The sequence below is a fragment of the Salminus brasiliensis genome, chromosome 15 (assembly GCF_030463535.1).
Source record: "Salminus brasiliensis chromosome 15, fSalBra1.hap2, whole genome shotgun sequence".
Taxonomy (NCBI): domain Eukaryota; kingdom Metazoa; phylum Chordata; class Actinopteri; order Characiformes; family Bryconidae; genus Salminus; species Salminus brasiliensis.
The window spans coordinates 19,178,736-19,194,697 of NC_132892.1; the positions used below are offsets into that span (position 1 = coordinate 19,178,736).

The window sequence follows — 15,962 nt, forward strand, 5'->3', positions numbered from 1 at the left end:
CAAGTCTCTCGGCGGTCCTTGCAAAGTTTCGACTAAAACCTACAGCGGCTTCACTTCTATCGACTTCTATTCCTGCTGTTCTGTGAGCCGTTCCTAAGTGCAATGATAATTAAGAAGGAGAAACCGAACAAAGAGGTGGTTCTAATTTTTTGCTGCTTCAAACCATCGTTACCATGTTACCGCATTGTAAACACATCTACAGAAGCAAGACTTTACTCGACACAGAGACTCGACGGATTCTTCTCACCTCCAGACTACTCTTCACTTAATTTGTGTGTAACATAAAAGCACGCACCAGTTCTAGAGAAGCTGGCTAACGGAAAACAGACAGGAAACTCATAAGAGCAAAAAAAGAAAGAAAGAACGAAAAGAGACGGATAGCAACGGACAGAAACAGATGATTTGTGTCTGTACAACAATCTATCCAGACAAATGCTGGTGTGCTGTGGTATTCTGAAAGAAAAGAGCAGTAACATGAAAGGTTCAACAGAAGAACTGTGGGTAGCTGTCAGCAGGCAAACGCTACCAGACGAGGCAGATGAAAATATGTCATTCGCAGAGGATTGTCACAGGAAAGAAAGGGGAAATGAAAGAAAAGGGAGCGTTGAAAAGGCATTCCGTATCGCATAGGGCATTCCAGTGACAGAGTTTGTTAGTGCTGAGTGTTCAGCGGTCCCCTCCTCCTCCTCCTCCTCCTCCTCCTCCTCCTCTCCCTCCTCCTTTCCCATCTCCTCCACACTCTTGCAGTCCTTTCAAGCCATACAGCCTTGTCCTCCAACCACACCCACCCCTTAGTTCAATCGTGCCGGTGGCTAAACTCTAGGGGGAAGAGTGCTTGAGGAGGGAGTTTTTTTGTTTGTTTGTTTGTTTGTTTGTCTGTTTGTTTCCACGGACAGCAGAGTGCCAGAGTTCCTTTTGAGAGTTGTGGATGTGGAGACTCCCTCATAAGGGGAGGGGAGGTGGGGGATGCAGGGCTATGTCTCCTTGTCAGGCTTGCTGACAGGCTTGCCTCCGTTCATGACCACCGGCTCTGTGCTTTTGCTGGGAGGGACTCCAGCCTTGGGGACTGCTTCGCCCACATCATGCAACGAGGGCTCGCGGTACATGGCAACTGCGGATCAGAGAACAAACATTTCTTGTGGTGAGAATGTTGAAAACACTCCTAAAAAGAGAGATGCCAAAAAGGGGGAGGAGATACAGTAGAAGAACTACTTTCGGCCCTCTGAAGGACCTTTCAGCGGGTGTTTTAAAAAGAACCACTGTTGTACATGATGTACAATGTAAAGCTTTTTAAAATGAAGGTGTTTTCACATCATGTAGAATGTTGGTTGTTTTAGGTTTGGTCCTGGAGATCTACAGTCAGGTTCATAAGGAATCAATAAGCAATAAGCAATAATATGGCTGAAGCGCAGACTTTTAGCTCTAAGTCAAGGTGTTTAACTGTTTTATTTTTATTTAGGAGTTTTATTTTTTTTATATTTGGACCCAAATTTTTGGACCCCATTTACTGTTTTACACAGAAGACACACTTTTGGTTCTTTAAAGTATTCAAGGTCATTCCTGGGGACCTTAGTATTTTCTCCACACCTGGTCTATCTCCCAAAAGGCTTTATAATTAGCTGATGGGATGGATCAGGTGTGCTGGGCAGAGTATTGATTAGACCATGTCCACACATATCTTGATAATATTAAAAATGGAGGGTTTAGTTTGTGGTTTGGCTTTATTAAAACGCTGACGTCACAACGCATGCATGTTTCTGGCTGAATCTCAAATACCACCTTACTCCCTTTATAGTAAACTATGTAAGTCATAGAACTACAGCGTCTACATGTTTACATTTTTAGATGCTCATATATTAACAAATGTAAATACAAGTCTACTACAGATATAAATAAAGCTCTATTAAGATTTGAAATCCATAATTTTGTATTTTGTATTTGTAATCTTGCATAGCACACTACATAGACAGTAGTGTGTAATTTGGGATTCATTTGGGCTTTCTTTCTTCTTCATGGTGTTTTGATGTCTTTCTTTAGGAGATGTCACCCCACACAGGGCTAGCATGCTTATGCAAGCATTTTGGTGCTGTGTGGATGAAAATATTCTCAAAAACAGAGGAAGGGAAATTTACATATTTAAAAATATCCTAAGTGGGTCTGGATTTGAAAACCACTGCCCAAAAGTGTGAGTGTGAAGACAATTTAACCCTTACATAACATAGTAACATAGAGTTCAATACAGATGTTAAGATTCTTCCTAGAACCTTTACATTATGTTGATGTTCACATGTTCCTTTTCTTCACAAAAATGGTTCCCTCCATTAAAAGGTTTTTTAGTAACCAAAAGTGACATGTATGAAATATTACTACTAATAATAACAGTAAGATTCATAAACAGCCTTTTAATGTACATTTAAAGACTGCTAATTCCATTTCGCTAATTGCTTTACTGCACTTGAGTGAATTGTAATCACTCACAAGCAGCTAGCAGCCCTGACTGGAGAAGAGCACTTGAAACAGTACAGTCCAAAGCTGTCACTATACCTTCTATGGGCTTCGGGAGAAAGTGTGCAGCTGGTTTAGTCTTTTTCACCCGGTTCCCCTTCATGGGCTGGCCCTCTTTATTGAGACCCAGAAACCAGGCTCGACCAGACTCCTGCTGTCTGTAGAGCATGGATGAGTAGATGACGTAGTAGTTCTCAAAAACAGATTCTTTGAACTTGCATTCCGCTGTGAAAAGCTCCTGTAAGACAAAGGAGAAGGCGTTCAGATGATGATGCAATCTTTAAAATCTTTACTATTTTCTTTTATATCACACGCTCGCCTGGAGTTTGGATTATAGGTTGTTGCTTGTTCCTGAAGATCTCGCATACTGAGAGTCCACTAAATTTTACCTGCTTTTACTGCTGGAAGTATTCAACAAAGGTGCAGTTTCCGTATGTTAAGAGACATGCACTGAAGTTCTAGTAAGTTCTAGCAGATTTTCTGTTACCTAAGGGCTTGCGGCCCTGTGGGATGTTGCCAAGGTAACAGCAAGCAAGAGTTCAAATAAAGGAAACACACAATTTAGGGACGTCGCCTGCACATATAATTGCTCTTATACATGATTAGAACCAAAGCCTCAGCAGGACAGAAAATGCTTCTTTCAAGGAAAGAAATCAATCAGTAGGAAACTCATAATGCTCTGCAGTAGCGTGCCTGAAACCTGACACAGAAAAGCATTGTCAAAAGCATTGTCTGCCAGTCATTACTTTCAAGCTTTTAAAATAAACAGAGACAACAATCGGAAGAACAAATTATCTATGCAGAGAGAATCCTTTCAGGGAAATGTGCGCAGCAGGTGATCCCCTTTCTTGCTCGTCCTCAATCAGTGTCGGCCACTGGCCAGAGGAGCGTCACGTTTCATCTTGACCATACAAAGAGGAGAGAAATATGTTCTTTATTCCATTTTCACAGAGCGGCTAAATCCCTGCGCAAGGCTTTCGACAAGGTGCTGCTTTGCCCTTGTGGAATTTGCTGAGTGTTGTTGTGTGCTGAAAAGTGTTGGGTTGTGTCCTTTGGAGGGGGGGTCGAATCAAAAAGCCAAGAAATACCTAGTATACTATACAAAAGTCACAGACCATTTCATGTGTATTCAATTTTCAGTGATTCAGCCAGTAATAATGTATTCACTTTTTCAGGAGATGTTTTTATCTGAGAAGATTAGATGCCTCTGGCCTGCCGGTGGGTCAAAAGTGTTATTACAAACCAAAGCCCCAGCCATTTGTGTAGAAGTCCTTGGAATCACTGAGTAATACACCTCAATGTGTAATAAGGCTTTCTGCGTTAAAGGGTTAAAGTAACTAAAGACTAAAACATCTGGTATTAAAATAAGTTGTTGAGGGGGGCTCTGAGTGGTCCAGTGGACAATGGTGCGGTGGCACTGCCACTATGATTCGAGGATTGCTGATACGAATCCCGGGTCATGCTGCTTGCCATCAGAAGCCGAAGTCAGAGAGAGCACAATTGGCCTTGCTGTCAGAGATGGTACATCCTCCACAAATCACTCGTAGTTGGTCAGCACAGGTGTGTGTTAACTGTTAGCTGAGGATCACATGTATTTGAGGAGACATGTGCTAGTCATCACACTCCTAGTGTTGGGACATTGCTAAGGTTGGGGGAGTTCACATGAACAGGGACTGGATAATTAGAAAGTGCAGTAATCTTACTTCTCATTACATCTAAAAAAAATGATAAAAAAATATATAAATAAAATAATATATATATATATATATAAACCCACCCACACTCTGCAAACATCTCAAACCGTCTCCGCCCATCTCCTTCTTTTCTTTCATCATTCTGACAAGCTGACCTGGACTACAAGACAAAAATATTCAGAGTCCACCCTCCTGTTCCATCTCAGGACGTGGTTTGCAATAGCAAATTTACTGTTAAATAAAAAAATAAATAAAATAAATAAATTACTTGCACTTGATGTATTTAACTAAATAAGAGGTGATCTCTGGCTTCTCTACAGTTCTGTACGTTTTGGTCATTTATATGTAAAAAGTTCTGGACAGTCTATGCCATTCAGTGTTCATAGAAGCAGTAAAATAAATAAATAAAGAAAGAAAATAAACACCTTCCTTTGGCAGTGCGTCACAGCCAGACCGTTAATTAGCCGAGGCTTTTTCAATTCACATACATCCACAATCAAGAGCAAGCAATCATTCACGCCTCTCTGGGGGGGGGGGGGGGGCTCCTCTCCTATTGTGTTTGCCGTCATAGCAACTCACAGTTAACCTCTGGCTCTCAGAAAAAGATTTTGACATCTCTCTAATTCAAAATTCAGCCGCATACCATTTCCATATTTTTCCCCAAGGGCTTTGATTTGCTGTCGCCGATAGACAGGATGAGGTAAAAAAAAAGAAAAAAAAAAGAAAAAAAAAGCCCTCAATAATCAACAGTAATGGAGAGAGTCATTTTTCGCCTGAAAAATTCCCAAGAGATGTCGTTCTCTCCTCACGACAGCACAGTGAGTGGGAGTGCTGCTCTAACACCGTACAGCACCACAAGTGCTAATAACCCTGGGGAACTGTGGGCAAAGTAAACAAATAAAGTAAAATAAAGGAGGTAGGTACGGCAGCAGAGAGCCACACTCAGTCAGCCTGCGCGGCGGCATAGAACAACTGAAAGGGCATTCTCTGCAGCTTTTCAATTTTTCAGAAGTGGGGGAATTTTGTCGTGCAGGCCAAAAAAATAAATAAAAAAGGGATGTGGGAAAGCCTTCAAACAGTGCATTTGCTTCTGGCCTAGACACCTCTAACACGGATGGGGGAGCACAATACAGTACAGATATTTATTTCCCCCATTTCCAGTACAGACAGACACCTTGGAAACGCTTTAAAGCTAATGGGCTTTCAAAGCTTCTGAGGGAGGAAAAAAATCTCTTCACCCGTAGCCGTGTAGTACAGGCACATCATTAGAGACTGAAAGCCCTTAACAAAGATCAGAGCTGTGAAACAAGCCAAGGGGAAGCAGAATGATGCGATGAGCTAAGGCTAATTGGTAGACACTTCAGTTCACTCAGAGGAACTGGAACTCCTACTTGCCACCATTAGCAGACCTCCCAGAGATTACACACCTCCCAGAGATGGTTCGGTTTTGGCCCTTTAGTGTGTTATGCAACCCTTCCTGACTACACCCCTGGCTACAGCCATCAGTTTTGCAGGGCTGCATGTTTTTCTTGCACAAAGACAGATCAACCCGAACCCCTCTACAATTGCATATGCATTGATACAATTCAAAGAGGCCCCTCCTGCAACTTACAAGACCTAAAGAAACTGTTGCCAGATACCACAGGACACCTTCAGAGGTCTTGTGGAGTCCATGCCTCGAATGCTCAGCTCTGTTGTGGCGGCACAAGGGGGAACTACTCAATATTAGGCAGGTGGTTGTAATGTTAGCTAATTGGTGTATAGATTATTGTTTACATTGACTCCTCTTATTTATATAGGTGTTAAAGTTAAGGAATGAGAAATAAATGCCACTAGTTATCGAAATGCATTTTTCTGTGTGACCCTTCTACATACTCTTAGAGCCAGACTGAAGCTACTGCTTGCTTGCACTGTATGTTGCTGTAATCTGCAAGTCTGTTTCATTTTTTTTAATAAAAGTCTATTATGTTATATCCTGGTACATCCATGCCATAAACTTATGTATTACCAAAATACATCATCTCTGAAGGCTCATTTATGAGCAAAACACACAGCTGATGCCAGCTATACTAGTAATATCTTTACTAGTTAGCACTGGAACACACTTTTGAGCAGCAAACTAAAAAGCAACAGCAAAATGGAGCTCTAGTTCCTCCTGAACATCTCTACTGGAATGAGCCATATGAGCGAAAGCAATAGGCTACAATCACAGAAATTAACTATATATGTAATAGTTAATATACTGTAAATAATAATTGAAACATGAAATGCAATGAAATATCATCATTCAGGGTCAAAATGACTCAAGCGACCTCAAAAGAGCAGCGCGCCCAAGGCGGCCTAAGAATTTCACAGAACTGGTAGCCTTATACAAGGACAAATCTGCACAAATCCACCAAATATGAACTAAAAGACTCTCAGCTAGGCACAAAAAGTGTCTACAAGCTGGAAATACTTGCCAAGGAGGGAGTTACTTTGTACTGGCTGTGCAGTGTGCCATATACATTTGCCTCCAGCCTTTTACTTTTTTGTTATTTTAAAACTGTAAAAGAATAACAATAAGGAGTGTATCATCTTTAACTTTCTGCATTTTCAAATCAAGTCATCTTTTACTTGCTTAGCTCTTTACAGTAACTTTGACCAGGGTTTCTTCAACTTATGCATGCAAGTGTTTGTAAATGTAACTGAACACAGACTTTTAGCAAGTGGATCTTATATGAACAAGGTAGTTTAGTGTTATGTAGCTAGCGAATGGTAATTTCCACAATTGTCATTGATCTTCAATTTTGAAAAATGTTTCAAAATATTAAAAACACAACACACATCACATTTCTGCTTCCCATAGAAGTCATGTCATTTAGGTTGGAGGACTGAGATTGTGTTGTGACTGTTGTGACTGAACTGTTCAGGGCTGGATTTCTTAAAAATTTCTTAAATGGAAGAGCAATCATCGCCCTAAAAGCTCTCTCTAGCAGCTAATATGGTCCTAACACTTTGGGGAGACACTGGGGAGACCCTCAATGTCCCTCAATGGTTGAATTCAAGTTTATTAAATCAAAGCTTGATTGATGATCAGATCTGTAATGAAAATGTCTAGACTGGGTCAAGATTTATATTTATTTGCAACAATCAATCAAAGTTCAGCTGCTGGCATCATGTGGAATTTGAGTTTCAGCTTTAACAAAAAGAGAAAATGGGAAGGTGGAAGACACCGGTCACAAGTCTAAGGAGAGAAGAGTAAAGAGTAGAAAGATGGAAAATAAGAGAATGTTTTTAGAAGTTAATGTCATCATGTCCACCATTTGTAAATTCAATCATGCTGATATAAAACAAAATAAAGCTTCTATGAAAAAATGCTTTAACCACAGGAATGATTTTGGATGTTTCTGATATCCTCCTGATAGGTTGACATGGCTTTTCAAGGCTAATGGTTCTGAGCTTTACTCACTAATACCTCTTATGGACCTGCCTGTAATTTACCCTGCCATCACTTTGCATTTACATTTAGTCATTTGAATTGTAGGTCCCTATTCGACAAAATAGATGGATGCACCCAGCAGTTTTGATATATATTCTCAATTTCAGCTACATAATAACATTAGCTACATAGCTTCTTATTTTCAGCACCCACAGCTGCAGCTTGCACACACAGAACTCAGATTTATTGATTCATGTAATTCCACTGCATGTCACTGCTTGCAAAGTGCAATATTACAAATGTAATTTCAAAAACTCTTTAAAAGCCAACATAATTAACCATCATAAGCTTAGCAAGCACATGGTCCAATATTGGCATAGGAGTGGCAGCATTTTATGTGCTAGCCCTTAGTGTATTATTTCTTATGCTCTTATCATACACAACGCAAAGCTTCTCTTGTGAAAAAAAAAACAAACAAACAAAGAAAACACAAAATGTAAATTAAATGATAAGGTCTGGTAAAACACCACACTCATTAATTATTTCTATCAGGTAGTCCTAAGTGCCAGAGAAACTAATTGAGAGTATAAAGGTAATAATGTCTGTTAGCTGAAAGCCTTTGAAGTCGAAGCCAACTGCATAGGCAGTGACACATGCAGCCTCACATCTGGTTTTAATATCACTTCAGCAGAGGTCAGTTTAAAGTGAGTTGGCCTGCGTTAGAAGAAAAGAGACGGCACATGGCTGGAAGTCGTCTAGATGTTACTTGCTTCAAAGCCGAAGACAAGTCCTGACATGTGTGGGACTGATCCACTATGAAGTCAAAATTTGGTCACTTTATAAACTGTAGCTACCAAAATAGGGTTCTTTTGCTTGGGCATCCTGTTGTAAAAAACATCAATTAATCCAGATCCTGTGGAGGTTCTTTGAACTTTGAATGACACATCTCATTTACTATAGTGCCTAATTAAAGCACCGTCCATTGAAAGGTTCTTTGGGGAATCCAAAATCGATTCTTCTGCAGCGTCACTCCAAAGAATTTTTTATAGTACCTTTATTTTTGGGAGTGCAAGACAAGGGCTTTCCCAAAAAGTGCTGTCTAGGAAAGTGTGTTTAGTAACTTTTAAGCAATAATTAGTCCTTCTGAGCAAAACAAGAAAGGAATGGAGATCCACCAGGTGACCTCAGAGGGGAAAAATGAACAGAAATGAAATAAATAAAAGTCTCGACAGAAGTCAAGTCTTCCTTAGGCGGCGTTTCGAAGTAATTGCTGCAATTTGTCATTCCCTACAGTCAAGCCAACAAAGCACAACAGGGGGACCTGGCGGAAGCAGTGCAGCAACTTGCAACTTGCCAGGCACCACAGGAGCAAAAAGAGGTGGAGGGTTATGTTGTGCAGGTCCACCTCATTAAGCCAAAAGAGCAATCGCCCGTACACCTGGTGCACTTCATCAGGCTAATCCGGTGAGTGCATTAGTAGATCAGTGAAGAGGGACATAATCTGACATGCAGCAAGAACTACAAGCCTTTCTTCAAGTCCTAATGTTTGGTGATATCTCAATGCTGTTACGTAACAGCAAATATCTCTATATTGGATAGAATGATTAGCATTTATTAATCAAAGACCATAACAAGCTATTAAGGACATGGCACTCATGGCACATCTTGTTTATGAGAGAACTGTATCTGAACCCATAAAAGTATTAAGAGTTATTGTAGTATTGCTATGCTGTACATAACCTATTAAACTCCATGTATCCACTGCTGGTTTCAGGCTGGAATGCTGGTTCTCACTACCAAAATGTAAGCATAACCAACCCAAGAACTGATTTCTGTGAAATTATTAATGCAACAATACATGCAAGGTAGCACAATATCATTATAAATTGAGGTGGGATGCCTTTGTTGCCACAAGGCCAAAAGCAAAGTGGCACAGATCAGTGCATGAGTGCCAATATCGCATGGAGAAGCAGAACTTTGAGTGTATGATTGTGATTATACCAGTTTGCTCCTGATATACAGTTGCCACAGTCCACATATTGTCAACAGGGTTGAAGTCAGGGAGGGCCATTCAAAAAACTTAGTGTAAGCTTGCTTTATCCATTCCATCTAACCTAACCTTACCATAACCTTAACCTACACTTAAACCTAACCCTACTCTAACCTTAACCTACACTTAAACCTAACCTTACTCTAACATTAACCTACACTTAAACCTAACCTTACTCTAACCTTAACCTATACCTAAACCTAACCCTACTCTAACCTTAACCTATACCTAAACCTAACCCTATTCTAACCTTAACCTACACCTAAACCTAACCCTACTCTAACCTTAACCTATACATAAACCTAACCCTACTCTAACCTTAACCTATACATAAACCTAACCTTACTCTAACCTTAACCTACACCTAAACCTAACCTTACTCTAACCTTAACCTATACCTAAATCTAACCCTACTCTAACCTTAACCTATACCTAAACCTAACCTTACTCCAACCTTAGCCTACACCTACACCTAACCTTACTCTAACCTTAACCTATACCTAAACCTAACCCTACTCTAACCTTAACCTATACCTAAACCTAACCCTACTCTAACCTTAACCTATACCTAAACCTAACCTTACTCTAACCTTAACCTACACTTAAACCTAACCCTACTCTAACCTTAACATACACCTACACCTAACCTTACTCTAACCTTAAGATACACCTACACCTAACCTCACTCTAACCTTAACCTACACCTAAACCTAACCTTACTCTAACCTTAACCTACACCTAAACTTAATCTTAACCTTAACCTACACAAACCCTAACCTTAATCTACACCTTAACCTAATATTAAACTACAACATAATCTAAACCTAAACCTAACCTTAAACTACACTTTAGCCTAATCTTAACCTAACCTAAACCTGCACCCTAATCTACACCACACCTAACCTTTATCTATACCTTAACTTAATCTATAACTAAACCTTACCTTAAACTACACTTTAATATACACCAAACCTAACCTTAATCTACACCTAAACTTAACCGTAAACTACAAATTAATCTACACCAAACCTAACCTTAATTTACACCTTAATTTACTCCTGAACTTTACCCTATACCCTAATCTACACCTAAACATCAACTTAATCTACACCTAAGACTAACCTTAAATTACACAGAAACCTAACCTAACCCTAATCTAACCTTAATCAACTCCTAAACCTAATCTTCACTTAACTTTAAATTACATTAATTTCTCTTTTAGAAGATGCAAAATGTTCATAAACAGTAGGATTCACTTCAACATCTCCCAGCACTGTTTTTCAATTCTTCCTTGAGTACAGGCTGTGTGTTTGTTTGTGTATATTTTGTTCATCAGCGCAAACAGTGGACAGGTAAACAAACAGATAACTAGGTTGTTGTACTTTTGTACTGGAACAATTGAGTTATATGGAAGTTTCAATGTGGGATCATGGGTTAGGCAGCAAGACAATGACTCTAAGCATACAAAATATACACATTTGCAAGACCATAAACCAATAGAAATGTTTTGATAGGACCTGAAAACAAAGTAGCCCACTAACATGAATGCAGGCAAGTGTGATAATTTTCTTCAATGCATTACCGAAAATATCGAAGGTACTGAAGGTAACAGTTGCGGTCAGAAAAGGAACATCCACATCCTTTTTTGACAAAGAAATTAATGTTGAACTTATATAAAGATCTGATCACATGATCAAATTTGTTATGTGGGATGTTTATGGAGGAAGCATGTGGATCTTGGCAGAGCTTTGCTGGTGTCACCATAACATCTTGGCTGTGATTCACAGGCAGTTGTTTTATTTGTGAGAGAAAGCACTCCCTACATGTCCACTGAAGGCCAGAGAAAAGACAGATCTATTTTTAGTCCCACTGGCCCACCTGAGTAACGCTTGACCTTGTCATTCACCCGAGCAAAGAGGCCAGTGCTCTTTCAGAGTGGAGTGGTATGACCAAACCCTTGTCTGAGGGCATGATGAACAATCTGTAAGTAACAAGGCTCGCCTTCTGCCCAGCCTCTTAAAGCTCAGAGGACACTAACAGAGGAGGTGAGCTTTGACTGTTGTGTTGAATCAGGGGCCATGTACGAAAGCCCCTAATTGCAAAACAAATGAACAAAATGGGCAGAAAATTTGGAAATACAACAGGAAATTCAGACACACAACTGCTGTTTCTAAATGTACTACTGAATTTTTGTTGTTTTTTGGAAGCTTAAAAGAAAACTAGAATAGAAAAAACTACCTCACTTCTGAATTTGCAATTGTCACTCCATATTTGCTGCTTGATTTCGGACTGACTAGGGGTTTGCTGACCACGATGTGTAACTGCATGATATGCAAATATGGGTAAGTCAGGAGAGTTGTAAAAAAGGTCCAAACAAAGAAAAGGCACTGAATGTTCCTAGAGATATAACTGAAAAAGCTTAAAGCTAAAGGAACACTGGCTACACAACCTGGATGTGGCAGAAAGGGGAAGCTCACCGGCTGTCAAAAACCCTGGAGTGACTGCTAAAGACCTGCAGCAGGATTTGGAGGCAGCAGGCACTGAGGTTTCAGTTTGCATGGTAAGGCACACGCTAAAAGCTGAAGGTCTCCATGCCCGTACACCTCTACTGACCCAAAAGCACAAGAACAGTCAGCTCCGATTTGCTCAAAACCATTTAAATAATGTTTAATTAGGTGCCATGCATTAAAGCTCCTAATTACAAAAACAAATTTGCAGAAATATCAGAAAAAACACCTTTTTTTTTTTTGCTGTTTCTAAATCTGCTACAGTGTTTTCAAAGTTTTTTGGAAACACAACAGCAATCTCAGAAGCTCAGAAAACCTGTAATAATAACTATTATGGCAAAACACTACCACAGCTTCTGAATTTACAATTGTCACTCCATATTTGCTGCTTGGTTTTTGGTTTGTTGGTTTTTTTTCTTTCTTTCAAAATACGCATCTCAGAAGCTTCTCCATGTGTCAGTATTGCATCATTGACATGATCTAACCTTTGTTCAAATAAGAAACAAACAAAGTCTTCCTAGACTTTCCTATTTCCTCTCAGCAAAATAGCAAAAAGCAAATTCTCAGGAACTTCCTCTTCTTTCCATCGTATGTAACATGCAGTGCCTCCACTATATTATCAACAGGAGAGTGTGATTTTTACAACCGAGCAGGTTTGTAATTAACACATAGAGAATCATTTCACACTCTGCCATCTGTTCAGTACACCAACGGCTGAGTATCGGAGGAACAGTTTGCTAAAACGCAGCTCTCATGAAAGAAAAAAAACGTCCAGCTCCATTTGCATTTGGAATGTGTAGACGGTGTAACATGAGAATACACACTGCATAGTAACATATCCAGAAACCTGAGGAAAAAAAAAAACTTGATATGATGGTGTTATCCAGCCTTGATACTACACTATTTGCATGCCAAGATAAATGGGGTGCAAATTATCGACTTTTTGAGAATGCACTGATCATATGAAACTGAATTTTCCATTAGTTTTTTTTTTTATAACAGCATTTAAAAATTACAGCTTCCCTTTACAGTGTGATTGTTTCATTGCAAACACAAATAGTCTAAATTACATTAAGTGTTTTGGAAGTTTTTAAAAGATTTTCTGTGCAAAAGTCAAAGATCACCCTTTATTTATTTAATTTCTGGTTAAAATGGTCATTAGGTAAGTATAATGTCATTCACTTGCAAACATAAAAGGCATAAGTAAAAGGGAAGTTAAAGGAGAGAAAGAGAAAGGAAAAAATAAATAATGAAACATAAAGGGTGGGTTATGTCTTTAGATTGGAACATAAAAGTTCAATAATGTGCCACCTTTATTTTCGAGTGGACATGTTAACATTCACATTACCAAAAAACATTACCAAAAAAGTGTGGTAAAGGACTACAGTGTCTACACTCATGAGAGAAAATTTCAGTTTTCAGTTTACAGTTTTCAAACCAGAATGAAAACCAGAATGACAATGAAAATAAGAATCAGCTAATATCTGGATTGTACCATGATCATACGTTTTACTTTTCTATCTCAAAAACTATCAATTTTATATGTTCTTATCATTTAGACTTCATGGCTATGCAGTAACAGTATGGTTAGTGTTCAGGAAAGAAACAGAATGGCTAGTGGGGCTGCAATGGGAAATACTGAGGAAGAGGAGGAAGAGATACTGGGGAGCTATTGTAGGAAAAAAATTTTGCTAAATGAAGAAATTATACTAGACATACTGACAGAATTTCATACTGGACAAACAGGATGATTACAATATGAATAAACCAATAAACCTAAGGTTTCTAAATAGCTGCTGCTGTACAGCTGCATTGTGTAGTAAAACTTGGCCCACCATCGGGTTATTGGCCATTTAATGGGTTAAAAAGATAAAAGGGATTACATCCAACTGTGACATTTAATTGCATGTTAAAAATGTGGTCAAGAGAGTTATCCAGAAAGTTCAGAGAAGAGAGCATTGGCTTGCACAAACAAGGAAAAGAATACAAACCAAGAGGAAAGGCACTGGATGTTCAAAGTTAAATGAACACTGGCTACACAACCTGGATGTGGCAGAAAGAGGGAGCTATCACTGCCTTTCTCCAGCTTCCTGAGGTGGCAGGTGGTCAAAAACCCTGGAGTGACTGCTCACAAAAGACCTGTAGATGGATTTGGTGGCAGCAGGCACTGAGGTTTCAGTTTGCACAGTAAGGTGATTACTAAACGTTGCATGAAAAGCATGAGAAGTCAGCTCCAATCTCCTCAAAACCATCTAAATAAGCTAATAAGGAAGATTTTGGAATTCTGTTCTTGGAGCAATGGAAACTTTTCAGGCCTATGGATCTATGGAGGAAGAATTAATCATACACTGAAAAGAACACCCTGCCTACAGTAAAGCATGGTGGTGAGTTGACATCATGCCTTCTGTGAGGAAGCTGAAGCTTGAGTGTCATTGGACCTTCCAACAGGACAATGATCCCAAGCATACCTCAAAGTCCACCAAGGCTTGGTTTCAGAAGAAGTCCTGAAAGATTCTGGAGTGGCCGTCACAGTTGCCTGACTTGAAGCTCATAGAAAATCTGTAGTGGGATTTGAAGAAGGCGGTTACAGCACAGAAACCCAAGATAAATGTGCTAAGATTCCTCAGGAACGGTGTCTGGCTATGAGTTGAATACGTCTGAGACTGCAGTCATCTTTAAAAGTGGTATTTCTGTCGAATGTGGAGAAAATATTTTTTTTCTGTTAGTTGAGCTATTTCAATTGGTCTTGTCTGATTGGTTTATTGCAAACAGATGAAAGTTTGTACATTTTGCAAATAAACCTAATTTGCAATGAGGATGGAATAATTTCAGTTGCAACTGACTCTTTGAACTTCAGGCTGGAGCTGCTTGTTGCTGTGTGCCAGATGTGTAGTTTTAAAAATTAACAAAATAAAAAATGTATTGTGGTAGTAGCAGAGGAAAATATAAGGATGAAAAGTGGTGAAAATGGTTCTAAGTTGGGGTCTATTCTAATTGAATACATTTATATTGCAAATTGAACTTATCATAACATAATAGAACTGCATAGACTACACAAGATTTAGCAAAATCTACAGATTAGTAAACTGACGGTTTTCGGTTGTCTTAACACAAGTTTTTTAAATTCTACTTGTTTCTGTTGGTTTAAATGACAAATCAGTTTTAAATAAAAAAATACCATTTCCAATTTTGGACCCTACTAAACCCTATGAACCCTATGTTTACTCAGGGAAAAATGGACTATAATGTATTTATCTATTCCAATCCAGCTCAGTCATTCTGCAACTGTCTTTTCACCATCCCGTGTCCTTACCTGACTCCATTTACACATTATACACAGAAAGGTTTTCCAGGTCATGCTGGCAGAAGAACAGACTTTCTTTGTAATGAGAAAAAGGCTATGAAAGAAAAAACACCTTCCTGAAAGAGATAGGAGACCTGGACATCACCATCTCCTTAATGTCATTACACCACTGTAATATAGCATCTGGAGGGGAGGCTGCTTGTCTTTCTGGTCCACAAATCATCCAGATTGATTTTTAAACAAACTTAGCTGTATCTGAACAGGTTCGCAAGGGATTCAGCTTTAAAAGAGGTGTCTTCTTCTCCTCTGCAGAACACACAGGACAAAAGGTTGGCTCTTTCTTCATGACAGAAAGGTGGTTTTCTCACCACCATCAAAGGGGTTGCCTCGGCATGTGTGAAGGAGTTTCTCTTTCAATTATTCAGCAAGAGCTTAACAAGGTCTCAGGGAGGAAAAAAAGAAAGAAAAAAAGCTTGCATTGCCC

General features: G+C 39.3%; 1 protein-coding gene across 2 annotated transcripts in view; it reads right to left on the bottom strand.

Moving 5' to 3' along the window:
- Positions 1 to 707: 707 nt before the first annotated feature.
- The window catches only part of LOC140535382 (fibroblast growth factor 14-like), a 97,074-nt gene continuing 81,819 nt past the window's right edge, over positions 708 to 15,962 (bottom strand). For both annotated transcript variants that reach the window (XM_072656706.1, XM_072656707.1), the window contains exons 4-5: positions 2,545 to 2,743; positions 708 to 1,111 (exon numbers count right to left, since the gene is read on the bottom strand). In XM_072656706.1, the coding sequence (XP_072512807.1) occupies positions 975 to 1,111; positions 2,545 to 2,743 (336 nt within the window). In that variant the 3' untranslated portion in view covers positions 708 to 974. The remainder of the gene's footprint in view (positions 1,112 to 2,544; positions 2,744 to 15,962) is intronic.